The sequence below is a fragment of the Amblyomma maculatum genome, chromosome 3 (assembly GCF_055883805.1).
Source record: "Amblyomma maculatum isolate TAMU_Amacu chromosome 3, ASM5588380v1, whole genome shotgun sequence".
Taxonomy (NCBI): domain Eukaryota; kingdom Metazoa; phylum Arthropoda; class Arachnida; order Ixodida; family Ixodidae; genus Amblyomma; species Amblyomma maculatum.
Window position 1 is genome coordinate 17,931,049 of NC_139346.1, and position 15,617 is coordinate 17,946,665.

General features: G+C 46.8%; 1 protein-coding gene across 5 annotated transcripts in view; it reads left to right on the plus strand.

The window, feature by feature from the left end:
• LOC146194291 (uncharacterized) overlaps positions 1-15,617 on the plus strand; it is an 85,532-nt gene that overhangs the window by 36,530 nt on the left and 33,385 nt on the right. For all 5 annotated transcript variants that reach the window (XM_084597331.1, XM_084597333.1, XM_084597335.1 and 2 more), the window contains one exon: positions 13,864-13,955. In XM_084597331.1, the coding sequence (XP_084453457.1) occupies positions 13,864-13,955 (92 nt within the window). The remainder of the gene's footprint in view (positions 1-13,863; positions 13,956-15,617) is intronic.

Sequence of the window (15,617 nt, forward strand, 5' to 3'; positions counted from 1 at the left end):
TTTCTTTCGATGCGACTATTCTTTTTGCGCCTCTCTCATGTTCGCCTCTCGCCGTCACCTCCTTCTTCCCTTTGCTATCATTGATATTAACTGCGGTGCCGCTGACATAGTTGTTGCGAATGACTCCACCGCTGTGGTCCCGCTACTTCGTGGAGAATGCCTTGGTCATATTGAAGTTGCTGACCTCATCTCGCCATTTGAGGTTGATGGGTATCTACCACAGAGTGCCCACGCAGCCTCCGTAACGCCGATTACTGAGTCTTCCGATATACCAAGTTGGGACCTTTTTCAATTGTCTGTGGCCAGTGACCTTGACCCGACTCACGGTGAACAACTGTTTGCTCTCCTCAACCAGTTCCGTTCTTCGTTTGACATTCAGAAGACTTCCTTGGGCCGTGCGACCGAGGTTGTTCACCACATCGACACCGGCAGTCATGCCCCTCTTCGCCAGCGCCCTTACCGTGTTTCGCCTACGGAGCGCTGTGTTATTGCTGACCAGGTAGACGACATGCTACAACGTGGTGTGATTCAGCCTTCATCTAGTCCGTGGTCGTCTCCCGTGGTACTTGTGAAAAAAAACGATGGCTCCAGAAGATTTTGCGTTGACTACCGCCGTCTTAATAAAATTATTCGTAAACACGCATACCCACTACCCCGCATTGACGACGCCATCGATTGTTTACAAGGAGCCGAATTCTTTTCGTCCCTGGACCTGCGTTCTGGCTATTGGCAAGTCCCTATGGCTGAGTCTGACCGACCCAAGACAGCCTTTGTTACCCCTGATGGACTATATGAGTTCACTGTGATGCCGTTTGGTCTTTGCAACGCTCCTGCTACGTTTGAGCGAATGATGGATAACATATTACGCGGCCTCAAGTGGAACATTTGTCTTTGTTATTTGGATGACATCGTCGTTTTCTCTCCCCATTTTCCGACGCACCTCGTGCACTTGCACCAAATCCTGAGCTGTCTCACTGGCGCCGGTCTCCGACTTAACCTGAAGAAATGTCGTTTTGGCGCTCGCAAGCTGACAATACTGGGTCATGTCGTGTCCAAAGATGGCGTCCTGCCCGATCCGGACAAACTACGTGCGGTCACTGAATTCGCAAAACTGACGTCTGTTAAAGAGCTGCGCAGCTTCGTCGGCCTATGCTTATATTTTCGCCGTTTTGTCCGCAATTTCGCTACCATCATTGCACCGCTTACAAAATTGCTGAATGGTCCCGCCGACTTGTCTACATGGACCCCACTCTGCGACGATGCTTTCACTACGCTCCGACGTCTACTAACTTCACCGCCCATTCTCCGCCATTACGACCCATCTGCTCCTACAGAGGTGCACACTGACGCCAGCGGCATCGGCCTCGGTGCTGTCCTCGCTCAACGCAAGCAAGGCTTTTCCGAATATGTGGTTGCTTACACTAGCCGAACGCTAACGAAAGCTGAATCTAACTGCACCGTCACAGAAATGGAGTGTCTTGCAATTGTGTGGGCCTTAACAAACTTTCGCCCTTACTTATATGGCCGCCGCTTCAACATCATCACCGACCACCATGCCCTCTGCTGGTTGGCTTCCCTGAATCACCCTTCTGGGCGCCTCGGCTGCTGGGCTCTTCGCCTTCAAGACTTTGACTTTGACGTGATATATCGATCGGGACGCAAATACTCCGACGCTGACGCCTTGTCGCGCTCGCCGCTGCCTTCTCCTGCACCCTCGCACTCGATATCCGAACCCTCCGTTGCAGCCCTCACTCCGACGACTTGCCTTTTGAACAACGCCGGGATCCCTGGATATCTTCGCTCCTAGATGTCCTCACCGTGTCCTCAACGTCTTCATTCCGACGAGCCCTTCGTCGCCAAGCTTCCCATTTTACGATCCGGGGTGGTCTGTTGTATCGCAAAAGCTATTGCCCGGATGGTCGCAAATGGCTCTTGGTCATTCCCTGCCATCTTCGCACAGAAATTTGTGCCCATCACCATGCCGACCTGCAAAGCGCACATGCTGGCCTGTTGAAGACATACGAGCATCTTTGCCAGCGGTACTATTGGCGGGGGATGTACAACTTTGTCCGCCGCTATATTCAGTCCTGTACTGCTTGTCAGCAGCGGAAGTCGTCTCCGCGCCCCCCCCGCCGGCCGATTACAGCCATTGCCTTGTCCAGCGCGACCCTTTGATCGTGTCGGCATCGACCTCTATGGCCCCCTTCCATCTTCGACATCAGGCAACCGCTGGATAATAGTCGCCATGGATCACCTCACTCGCTGCGCGGAGACTGCAGCCCTACCTACGGCTAGTGCTCGTGACGTCGCCTCCTTCATCCTGCGTCACTTCGTTCTATGTCACGGGGCTCCTCGTGAACTTCTCAGTGATCGTGGCTGCGTCTTCCTATCTCAAGTGGTCAACGAGCTGTTGGAAGCTTGCCAAACAATACATCGAACCACCACAGCTTACCATCCTCAAACCAACGGCCTCACAGAAAGTTTTACCCGAATGCTTGGTGACATGCTCGCCATGTACGTTTCTTCTGACGCGTCTAATTGGGATTAGGTGCTTCCGTACATCACCTATGCCTATAACACAGCGTCTCAGGCAACGACTGGATTTTCCCCATTCTTTCTCCTATATGGTCGTGAGCCTTCCTGTCTACTGGACACCATACTTCCTTACCACCCCGACAGTTCAGAGTACACTTCTCTTTCTGCTGTTGCCCGTAATGCTGAGCAGTGCCGTCAGCTGGCTCGTTCATTCACGTCGGACATTCAAGATCTTCGCCGACATGAGAGCGATCACGGCAAGCCTGCTGCTGACTTTCCTACCAACACCCTTGGCTGTGTGTTCCGGCTGATTCAAAATTCTCTGCAAAGTATAATGGCCCTTATCGTGTATTAGAGCGTACATAACCAGTTAACTACGTCGTGGAGCCAGCAATGCCTTCATCAGACCACCGTCGCCGCAGGCGAGAAGTTGTTCAACTCAGTCGACTTAAGCCATACTACGACCCCCTTGTCATATCCTCGCCCAAAGTCGCCAGGCTCCGTCTTTCCGCCGGGGCAATTGTAAGGAAGAAGATGATACAGCGCCGAAACGAACGACGATGAAGACGCCGATCAGCTGGCACGCGCACTAAGAGCTCGGACCGTCTTGTTCGGACTATATTGTACCTCGCTCTACGATCGCCTTGTGTCACCGGTCGCTGTCTCCAGTCCTCCGAATAACCCCTAATAAACCCCTCTTCAGCAGACATATTTTTCTTTTTTGCGAGTCGTCCATTTTTGCATCTATGAATCAACGAAAACACACAGTCAGCTGCGATCATTACACCAGTTTTCAGCATTGTTCACTTCAAATGGCATTTGCAGCTATCACACTTTCCAATGATATTGTAGCAGTGGACTACGCCCACGCCAAGCATGGCGTGATAAGTCAAACCAGGCTTGTGCAATCAAGCCATCACGGCCACTTTGCCAAGTTTGCTCCCCACCACCACAGGAGCCGTCAAAAGATAAACACGTTGTAACGTTATCGCTGCACAGCATCTTGGCACGCTGCCAACAAATGAGCTATAGATGTGACGGCTGAATCAGAGGGACGCGCCACCAACTAACGCTTTTTTTTTTTTTTTTTTCAAATTCTCGGGGGCAAAAGTGGAGGGTGGGTTCATTATGTGAGTGGGTTGATTACGCAACAAATACGGGATCATTTTTCACGAAGAGGCGTCTCAATGCGATTCCTGTATATTGAATTATCGATGTACCGAACTATTTTGCGATCCCCTTCGAGTTCGATATATCCGGGTTCGACTGTACAGTTGAAACTCGAATGAACGAAGTTGAAGGGAGCTGCGAATTATTTCATTAAACCGTGAATTTTATTAAATCAAGTGAGACATTTCTCGATCCTATAATTTGGTACATTCGATTATAAAGTGTGGCGGCACCCAAAAAACTACCGTGGCATCATACCTGCAAAACCTTAATGCTCACAAAATGTAATTCGGCCAGCAAAAATGGCCGGCGCCATTAGCGCACGAGAAACAGTCCGAGAGGACTACAAATTTATTTTCCAGCAATCAAGTCAGTGATCTTTGCCTGTGCACGCTTTGTGAGTAATGGCCACACCAATTTCTTGTAGGTCTGAAGTGCTACGTATAGTACTGTAGGCCTAACAAGCTGGGCTTGAGAGAAGCATACACTCAAAGGCACGGGGAAATAACCGCAGAAACACAATGGCGAACGAACCACACGAAGCACGCCACAAAAAAAAGCACCGAACACTGCCCCTTGGAATGCAACACGAGACTTTTTTTTTTACTGTTTGCACCATCTGGTGAATTCAAATGAATACTACAATTCATGCTTTGCGCCGGGCAATTTGAAAAAAATAAAAAAAAAGTGGGACGAAGGTGCCCCGCGCTGTTACCTTGGGCTCGTGAATACACCAGAAATAGCCCCTTCCCACCTTCATTTTTCGAAAAAAGGTTTGTTAAATCGGGATAGATCACGGAATTGATTTCGTTGTTTCGAGTTAGTCAACGCATTGGATCTTACGGGCGTCTGAGGGGGAATTAGAATATCTTCGTTAAATCGGGACTTTCGTTAAATGAGTATTGACTGTGTCTGAGGGGGAATTACAATATCTTCGTTAAATCGGGACTTTCGTTAAATAGAGTATTGACTGTATTCCAAAGATTGAAATTGCCAAAGTTTGAATTAACAAGCTTTCACAGTACTTGTTGTGCAAGTTTTCAAAGGTAGGGAATATCTTAGAGCTGCAGCCTTTCTGGGAACTGTTCAGGTCGAATCACAAGAACGACATGAACAAAATGCGTTTGCAGACAGAGTGGAAAATTGTTTGCCAACAAATTTGTTTCCAAGCAGCTTGTCACACAGCACAAAGAGCTAAGAAACAAGGCAGGTTGCTGAGGTGCTGCCTCGATATCACAGACTTGGGCAACGAAAACTATAGGTTCTTGAATATTTGAGGCCCGGGTTTTAAGAAAATCCTATGTGAAATCTACTGGATTATTCGAACTGAAATAACGTTCGCAAAGTAGCAAAATATGGTCTACATTATTTGATAAGTGATTCAACATCGGTACTTGCCTAGAGTTTCCGCAATCGACAAAAAACTGTTCTCGGCGGCGTGCACAATTTTTGCTGAAGAGAGTCGAAAAGCTGCTTTAAAATGGTGCGCCATCTGTCGAGCAGCGAGGCAAGCGCGCCGTACTGATGTTGAATCACTTATTAAATAATGTAGACCATATTTTGCTACTTTATGAACGTTATTTCAGCTCGAAAGTGCAGTAAATTTCGTATATGATTTTTTTAAAACCCGGGCCTCAAATATTCAAGACCCTGTAGACGCAAACAGCGTTTGACGACAGTGTTTGGCTTGTTTGACAGCCAATAACAAAGCAAGAACTTGGCAGCGATTGTTTTTTAATGCCCTTCGTGCTTGCAAATAGTACTTGAAAAAAGTTTCCCTTATCACTTTGTTGTATGACAGCATCCTGCAAGCAATCTCCCCGCAGGGGGCATCTGTTAAAGCAGATGTTTGCGTGTGCTGTGCGACACCACGGACCCCGAGCACCCACGCTTAGCCGTGCGTGGCATCGCCGTGTCTGGGGAAAAGGGGATCCTGGTGGTTGAGCCGATGCCGAGTGTTTTGGACCTTTAAGGCCCCTCGGCGGAGGCAACACACCACTTTGGCCCACGCTTCCCACAGACGGCTCCTCCGGGCTGACCCACCCGGGGGAAATCGGCAGTCGCCTTTTCCTGTCCTCCCCTCCATCTTTCACTTTCCTATCCCCTCTCTTACAACTTTCCTGTCTTCTCTTACCTTTCTTCGTTTCTTCCTACTTCCAGGTGGCGAGGGTTAACCTTGTGTGGCTAACCACCCTGAGTTACGCCATATTGGGTTATAGTTACGGTGTACAGCTGGCGTGGGCAGGACTTGATTGCCAACTCCTGTCCCGTCCCCTCGTTGGGCTCCATGGTGGGTGGCTGGCACCGCAGCCGAACAATATACTTTTTTTATGGCTTCCTCTTCTTCTTCAACTGATCGCCCTCCTTCGAAACGAGGGCGCACCGACCAAACTGCCCAGTTCTTTTTGAAAACGAAGAGCACCTTCCCACACTTTCATGTAGTTCATAGTGAGCACTCAGAAAAGACAGCAAGACAAGCCTCACCGTTCATTGTTGCAAAGACACTGACTGAAGCTATAGGCAAGGGTTACAAGATCAAGAAGCTTGCAAATGGAGACCTGCTGTTGGAACTTTTATATCATCATCAGTATGAGAAACTCTCAGGAGTCAGCGCTTTTGGTGACATTCCTGTTGTGATTAGCCCACATCGTTCTTTGAATACTGTTCGCGGTGTTCTTTCTGACCAAGATTTAAAGTACATGACAGAGGAGGAGTTGCTGGAAGGGCTGAAAGAGCAACACGTGACAAATGTATACCGAATAAAAATAAGACGTGACAACAAAGAAATCGAGACTAAACACTTTGTCCTTACCTTTGCACTGAGCGTACTCCCCGAGTCTGTGGAGGTGGGGTACACAAAACTCAACCTGAGACCATACATTCCGAACCCACGACGTTGCTTTAACTGCCAGAAGTACGGTCACGGTGCTCAGAGCTGCCGAGGCCGACTCACTTGTGCAAAGTGTGCTGCACATGAGCACCAAACCGATGACTGTCAAGCTCAACCCCATCTCTGTGCAAACTGTCAGGGCAACCATCCTGCTTATTCGCGTAACTGTCCGGTGTGGAAGACTGAAAAGGACATAATCACTCTAAAGGTAACAGAAAACATCACGTTCACCGAAGCACGCAAACGATATTCAATCCAACACCCTTCCTATTCCTCTGTGGCGCAGCAGGGCGCGGCACCACAGGAGTCTTCAGCACCTACCCAGGCAACGAAAAATGAGTCTGGGGTGGTGCCATCCGCGCCCCTGGTGGAAGTAGCTGGTGCTGCTCCACTACCCCCAAAACAGGCTGCGCTGACCCCCAGGTCAGCAGGCCCGAAGGCCTTGTCCCAAGGGGCAAGGCCTAAAACAAGTGCACCCGTGCCTTCTGCACGAACGTCCAACACATCTGAGGATGTGATGGACACATCTCCCTCCTCGCCGCCGCGTCAGCGGCGGCAAAGCTCTCTCGAGCGAAAACGAAGGGACAAAGTCCCAATAACAGGTCCAAAGGACCCAACTGCCTAGGTTTTTAAACCATCCTCAACTAATATTTTATTATGGCATTTTTAGTTCACTGGAACTGTCGTGGACTTTTAAACAATTACACTGACATAACAGATATATTAGGTTCTTTTTCCCCAGTCGCATTGTGTCTCCAGGAGACAAACCTTGGACCACAGAATAAAAACATCCTTAAAAAGCATCAAGTCTTTCGTTGCGATCGACAGAACCCAAGCAGACTCTCAGGCGGCACTGCTATTGTGGTCCAAGGTGGTTTTCCAACCCGAAAAATCGACCTTAAAACCACATACGAAGCAGTTGCAGTCACAGTGCTCCATTTTAAAGCCATAACAATATGCTCCATTTACATTGACCCTCATCTAACCGTTACACTTCATGACTTAGAAACTCTTTTAATACAACTACCAGAGCCATATCTTTTAGTTGGGGATTTTAATGCTCACTCCTATTTTTGGGGAAGCAGACAAACTGACGTCAGAGGTCAGGTTTTAGAAAGTTTTATTCTGTGCAACAATGTCTGTTTGTTAAATACGGGGAAACACACATACTGCTCTCCAAGCACTGGCAAATTCAGCTGCCTAGATTTGTCTTTTTGTTCACCAAGTGTTTTTACCGATTTTAAATGGGACGTCCTTGACAACCCCTATGGAAGCGATCATCTTCCAGTCATTATCAGCCTAGCATCATCACCATCAATCACCCTAACAAAACCACGGCGCTGGAAGCTAAATTTGGCCGACTGGGCGCTCTTCCGTGAGGAAGCTGCCCTAGAAGAAATCTTTTCGGACAGTTCTGATGTGGATAAATTAAATGAAACTTTCACAGCACGTATTATTGCCGCCGCTTACCTAGCCATTCCACGGACTTCCGGTGTGGTGCGACAAAATCGTAAAGCATGGTATACGCAAGAATGTAGAAAAGCAAAAAAGGAACAAAATAAAGCATGGGGAATTTTACGCCGCTACCCAACACATGAAAACCTGATAAATTTCAAGAAGGCAAAATCTAAAGCTCGGTATATCCGCCGCACAGCTGAAAAGCAATCATGGCAGAGGTATGTATCTTCTATCAACAGCTCAGTTACATCCAAGGACATGTGGGAAAAAGTACATAAACTAGATGGAAAGTACTCCCCCTTCACAGTTCCATTTTTCACAACCTCTGGTGCACAAACCAGTATAGAAGAACAAGCAGACATATTGGGAGAATATTTTGCTGCAGTTTCAAGCTCTACGCACTATACACAATCTTTTTTAAAGTATAAATCAACAGTTGAAAAACAAAAACTCCCAATGACTGGTAGCATGAATGAACCTTTTAATGCTTTAATTACACTAGAAGAAATACATAGAGTACTGTCAGCTGGCAAACACATTGCACCAGGACCTGATGATGTGCACTACGAAATGTTAGCCCATTTATCAGAAACCTCTGTAGAAGCATTGTTAAAACTGTTTAACAAAATCTGGATATCCGGAAAAATTCCTGAGTCCTGGAAGAAGGCCATTGTAGTGCCACTTTTGAAGCCTGGAAAGTCTCCAAATTCTCCAGGTAGTTACAGGCCAATAGCCCTGACGAGCTGTCTTGCAAAGTGCTTTGAAAGTATTCTAAATATAAGATTGATGTTTGTCCTCGAATCCCAAAAACTGCTTGACACTCACCAGTGTGGCTTCAGGAAAACATGTTCCACTACTGACCACCTTGTCCGCCTCGAAAATACAGTTCGAGAAGCGTTTCTACATAAGCAACACTGCCTTGCCGTCTTTTTTGACCTTGAAAAAGCCTACGACACCACATGGAGGTTTGGGATCCTGCGAGATTTGGGAGAGCTTGGAATTCGCGGCAGGATGCTAAAATGTCTAGCTGACTTTCTACATAATCGATCCTTCCAAGTACGTCTCGGTTCCATACTTTCTAAAAACTTCACACAAGAAACTGGAGTGCCCCAAGGGTGCATTTTAAGTACCACGCTTTTCATAGTAAAAATGAACTCTATAGCTAAAGTAATACCGAAATCCATTATGTATTCAGTTTACGTAGACGATTTGCAAATTGCGTGCACATCATCAAACGTAACTACATGTGAGAGGCAGATTCAGCTAACTGTAAATAAGCTGGCATCATGGGCAGATAAAAATGGTTTCAAGTTTTTCACGCAAAAGTCTGTGGCTGTTCTCTTTTCTCTTAGACGAGGACTGCACACTGACCCCACCATCTACCTAAATGAAATCACACTACCAGTAAAACACGAACACAAATTTCTAGGTTTAACATTTGATAGGAAGCTCTCTTTTCTTCCTCACATAAACGTCCTGAAAAAGAAAGCTTCCAAATCTCTGAATATACTCAAAGTCCTCTCACGCAAACACTGGGGGTCTGACCGGACGTGCCTTTTACACATCTACCGCACAGTCATTCGCTCTTGCCTAGACTATGGCTGCATTGTATACGGATCAGCAAGACCTTCATATTTGAAGCGCTTGGACCCTGTACAAAATTCAGGCTTGCGTCTTTCTACTGGTGCTTATAGGACATCACCTATCGCAAGCCTTTATGTAGACACCAACGAACCATCCCTAGAACTTAGAAGGACCATGCTCACATTTTCATATATCCTGAAAATACGCTCCCTACCAAAACATATATGCTACCCCATTGTCACTAAATGTGCCTCCAGAATATTGTCCAAAAATAGGCCTCAGTCAATCAAACCCTTGTTACTTCGATTTGAGGATAAATGCAAAGAATTAGGAATACTAAACGCCCTCCCCAATATTGCATCAAGGCAAAATTCACTGCCACCATGGTACAGCCTTCCTGTTGTGTGCGATTTCACACTAACTCAGTTTTCTAAACATAAAACACCACCTGAACACATCCTGCAAGAATTTCTAGCTCTTAAAGGAAAGTATGACAATTGCACACAATTTTACACGGATGGATCCAAGACAACAAAACACGTAGGAAGTGCAATAGTGCATGGAAAATGGGAAAAAACTGTGAGATTACCTCAGTGTGCAAGTATTTTTACAGCTGAATGTTATGCTCTGGCAGTGGCTGTAAGCAAAATAGTGAACGAGAACATTACAAACAGTATTATATACACAGACTCCTTAAGTGTTCTCACAGCCCTTCACCACAAAAATGCAGTTGTACCACTACTCGGAGAAATCATACACAACATATCAACAGCTTCTGCTCGAGGACATAAAATAACGTTTTGTTGGGTCCCGAGTCATGTCGGCATTGGAGGCAATGAGAGAGCAGACTTTTGCGCTGCCCAGGCCCACGAAAAACGAATAAAGAACATAGACATGCCATACAGAGACTGTATGATGCTGGTGCACAACAAGCTAAAGGACGAATGGCAGTCATCATGGAGTAAGGAGGTAAATAATAAACTGCAGTTGGTGAAGCCCACTTTAGGGGAATGGAAATCATGTCGCAATCAAGAACGTTTTATAGAAGTGATTTTATGCCGTCTCCGCATTGGCCACACGCATATGACGCACAATTTTTTGTTGAGAAAAGAAAACAAACCTTTGTGTGAAGAATGCGGACAGCAACTCACCATAAACCACGTTTTACTTTCATGCACAAGATTTGAAATGCTAAGGAAAAAGTATTTTACTCGATTTTATGATGAACACATTCCTTTCCATCCAGCTTTGATTTTAGGTGAAAGCGGACTTGTCGATCTATCATGTGTTGTTAGCTTTTTAAAGGAAGCAAATGTTTTACGGAAACTGTAGAATAAATAGTGTACGCCATTTACAACCTTGTGCTTGGCGCATGATAGCCTGAGCTGCTTATGCGCCATTAAACCCAACACAACACAACACAACACATGCAAGCAATCTGGCTGGGTGCTGTTAATTGACATCAGCTGTGGTGGAGCCGCCCTTCTTCTTTATGCGCAGGAGTCACCCACGGAAGAGCATGCGAGCAGCTACTTTACAGAGAGTGGCATTGCCAATGTTGTTTGTCAGTATGACAAGAAGTTTGCCAACTGTTCCCGCAGAAGTTTCGTGTAGCCCAAAGAGTTTCTTACACTAACTAGAGGGAAAGCTGAGGGTGCTGCACTTCAGCCACCATGGGCTCGTTAAGAATTATGGGCCGGTGCCCTACTTGATGCGGGACAGTTGGTTTTTCTCGGGTGTACGGAGCGGCGTCATGGTAGAAGAACAAATGGTAGCGTAACTCCCATAGAAGCCTGCGTGTCGACTCTGAGCGAGGCTTTAGTTTCCCAGCGCCCCCTGCGAACTGTGAGGCACAACAAACACGTGACGTTGCTTGTGACGTCACAGCAACATACTTTTGGCGGGGAATTTGATTGTCTTTTTACTTATGAACGAAAAACAAGGCCAACAACGACGGAGGCAGAACGATGCTCGGATAAGGCAGAAAAATGGACACCGTAACTGTTCAGCCAACTTTACTTGACATGGATTTCTACTGTCAAGTTTTACGTTAACTGAAATGTTACGGCATCTTTAACCACCTTATCATAGCATCGTTCTGCCTCCGTCGTCGTTAGCCCAGTCTTTCGTCGCGCGTCATGTAAACGCATTCTGGGGCTTATTTCTTCGGGCACGTTTGTGAACAAGGGCCTTCAAGTGAATTAGGCAAGCACATGGATAGAACCACATGGCTTGAGGCATTTCACTAAGGGCATAAATGAGTGAAGCTGCGCTGCACAGAAAGCCAGGCTTTATTAATTCACGATTACTTACATAGACGCTTCACGACAATGAAATCTAAGTGTAGGAGAGCGACCACCGCTCATTCGTCACGGTCTTCATGAAATCCTCGTGATAACAAAATGACCTGAGCGTAGGTCTCCAAACGAGACGCGGTGAGATTATAAAAGGGTAAAAGATCTTGCTAACAAACAAAGTATACATATCAGCGTCAAAGAACAACAAAAACAAACGAACGGAATAACGCTAGCGCTAGAACGCCAACCTGTAAGAGCTTAGGTAAGCAATTCAAATTGGGATTGCTAGTATTTAGAAGTTAATGCGTCTGAGAAGTGAAAATATCTACGATATAGCTTCGCTCCAATAAATCTTGCCCTGTTCATGATTCCCATATTTTACTCGTGCTTCATTTGCCACTGAAAGGAGTCAATGTGAGGTTACAAATTTACAACTTAAGCATTTAACATGTTCATGAGAAAGACCCCATTGACAATAGGAACATCACTGTAATAACAGCTAAAGCACGTTCAGCGAACGTTGGTGCGGTAATACGACGCAGTAAGCAAAACACGCAGCAAGGGGAGCGGAACGGAAGGCTTTTAGCAATGCGACACGCTTCTTGGGGGCAATAAAATCTCACCTTCACCGCTCAATTAAAACATGCAGCGATACGCCGCTCATGCAGACGTGTATCCGTGAAACTAGCCACCACTTTTGCTACGTGCCTGGGAGGCCGAGCCGAGCCGCCGAGCTGTGACGCAGCATTGTCCCATCGTCCGGAAATGCGCACATGCAGCGGCAATCAGTCTCTCATCGAGCACAGACAGTCTTCGCCTTGCAGTAAAGCTCTACCAAAACCAGCAGAATGAAATACTGACTGTTTGTTACAGATAACCCACTCTGTACGCAGCACGCAACGATGAACGTTGAACCGGGGCCGACGACGCACCCATTCCGCGGATGTCTGAACAGTCTGAACCATATCTGAGCGTGTGAGCTTTGGGCAACTACGGCCGAGAGAGGCCGTTAGAAACAAGTTAAAATATTAGTAAAAATGTGACATGTTTTTTTTTACGCAAGAAACAAAAACTGCATTCATTCCTGAGCGCGAATATTATGTTTACTTTCTAGTTCTTTGGAGTTCTGGCAGATCTTATTTTCTGTGCGTTAGTAATTTGCCTCACAGTTCGCAGGAGCCCTCATCATCGAGTTGATGCCGCTTCCAGTAGGCAGCTGCACGCGTTTTCTTCCGAGTTGCGCGACCAGTTGTACATTGACCTTGGCGGCGTTACTATGATGTTTCTTTTTCATCATCATCATCATCTCGAGGTGCTTACATAGACCGTAAAAGCCATAGTAATGAAGGCGCAAAAGCAGACATTGCCAATAAACGGTTTGTGTTTCCCGAAATGTCACTAAAAAACTTTAAGGGATTGCGCAACCATAAATATTTCCCAAATGTTTTTTTCCTTTCAATGTGTGCCTATTAAGTGCGAAATATTGGTATTTGTGCTGCTCAAAACTAAGCCAATAGAAGAAAGAGCCTGTTTCTTTCTCTTTTTCCAGTTTATAGCCACAAAATTCAATGTTAGAACATTGTTTACGGTAGAACAATGTTTATCTTTGCATTATTTTTGGCCAAAAGTTGTAGTTCTGCACTTGGTAGCTCTCCGGCCCATGATGCTTTGAGCGCCCATGGTGGCTGAACCGGTCGTCAGGAAACTCCATGTAAACTCCCATAGATGGCGGCACAGCTTTCCCTCTAGGTAAGAGTAAGAAACTCTATTGTGTAGCCATGTGAAATAGACGTATATCCGGATAGTTTGTGTTGAAGCGGTTTGACAGCGTGGCCAACACTATGTGAACATGGACAGAGTTGACAAGCTGGTTGCGCTGTGTAAACCGAGTCACCAAAGAGACGCAGCCTCAGGGCCACTCTGGTGCAGGTGATGCGCTTCTCGGCTGGTGGGGGCACTCTGCATTGGGCCGTCAACGAGCGGCGCTTCCGGAAACGCCACCTGCCTCCCACCCCTGCCGAGTGAGTACCCTCTTTCCTTTGGTTCATGGTTAGTGCTTAGTGAGAGCTGGTGAAGGGATTTTCAATCCTTAACTTGTATTTTTACGTCACTGCCCTGCCACTAGTCCTGTTGGTGTGACCTATGAACCCTAGGGCTCGAGGGATATTTAGCCTCTCAACTAACGTGCTGCATTCCAGTGAACTGTACTGAATTGCTTGACCACACGTGTGCCATTGTTTCAGAGCCTTGCACTCAAAGGTGCCTGATCTCACTCCAAAAGCCGTGCATCGTCTCTTCAATTTTCAGAGAATTAATTCCTGATTTGCCTTTTGCATTTTGTATATGGAAGGGGTGTTGCGTCGATCGTTGATGAAATTCGGGAAGGTCGCCTACGCTGGTACGGACACATCCGCCACGCGAGCGATGGAACCAGGGCAGCAACTAGGCAAACGCCTAATTGGCCGCCCAAAGATGCGCTGGCTGGACGCTGTGAAACACAGCCTGGCCGCCATCGGACTAGCGGCCACTGCGCTGGATTATCAGAATCGCCCAAGATGGAGGAAGCTGATCGAGGCTGCCGACCCCAAACCGGGATAAGGCGTTGCTGATAATGATTTTGTATATATGATCAGTTTATTTCTTTCTTTTACAGTTTTAAAAATATTCGAATTGGGCTTTGCTGAACAGTGTGTGAGCATAAAATATGTTGCCTTGCATTTGCTCATGGTTTCCCTGTAGATGTTTTCCTTTCCAGAGATTGATTTTTATGACTGTCTCTCGAATAAGTCATTCATCATGACATATACTTCAAAGGACCATGGAAGGATATTTACTAAAATTGTAAACCGCATGCAGTCGATCAGTATTTCATCGGCCATCTCTGTGGAATGCAAAAATTTCAAGGTAGCTTCACTAGCATCTAACATGTCCCCATTCAGGAATGGTGCTCCTCCTCTCCTCGCTCAACACGTGGCAAAGCACAAGAAAAAAAAAATAAGACAGGAGGCCACAATGGTGCCCAACTGCACACTGCCCCACTCGCATCAGCTGGGTTACATGTCGCCACCAGTGACTGGTTCACGTCAACGGGCAGGGACGACTAATGGCGGTTTCCACTGGTCGATCGGAGCTGGGCGCCCGAACCCACCTAAAGCGCTACGGAGCAAATCAGCCTTGGTTGACTAGCGGAACGTGTAGAGCGCGCGGCGGAAGTAATGCTGAGCCGGTTTCGAAAGTTGTAGCCGCATCTCAGTGCCGAAAACGTTTGCAGCTGATAAATAGGCAGGAGTGCGGCCCTCAACAACTTGCTTTTGCATTATTTGGACACTGCAGACGTTTTTCGATAGACGCACTTTAGCATATTCATGCAAAAAACGGTGATGGCCAGTGTCCTCTGCCGATGACTTGCCGATGTTGCTCAAACAGCCAAAAGAATCCAGCAGCCTACAAAAGTGACCGCATCAGCGACTAGGACTTCCGGCGAGATCCGACTTCAGTCGGCGGATCGAGCTGCAGCGTCCCGAGCTGCCCCAAACGACCAGCAGAATATGCGCAACCTATCTTGGTCGACCAGTGGAATTCGAAATCATCGTCCTGGAGCAAGAAAACATGTTCCGGAGCGACAAGTGGAAATCGCCATAAGTATGTGCGATGAAGTGTCACCCTAACAAGTGGTTGTGAGG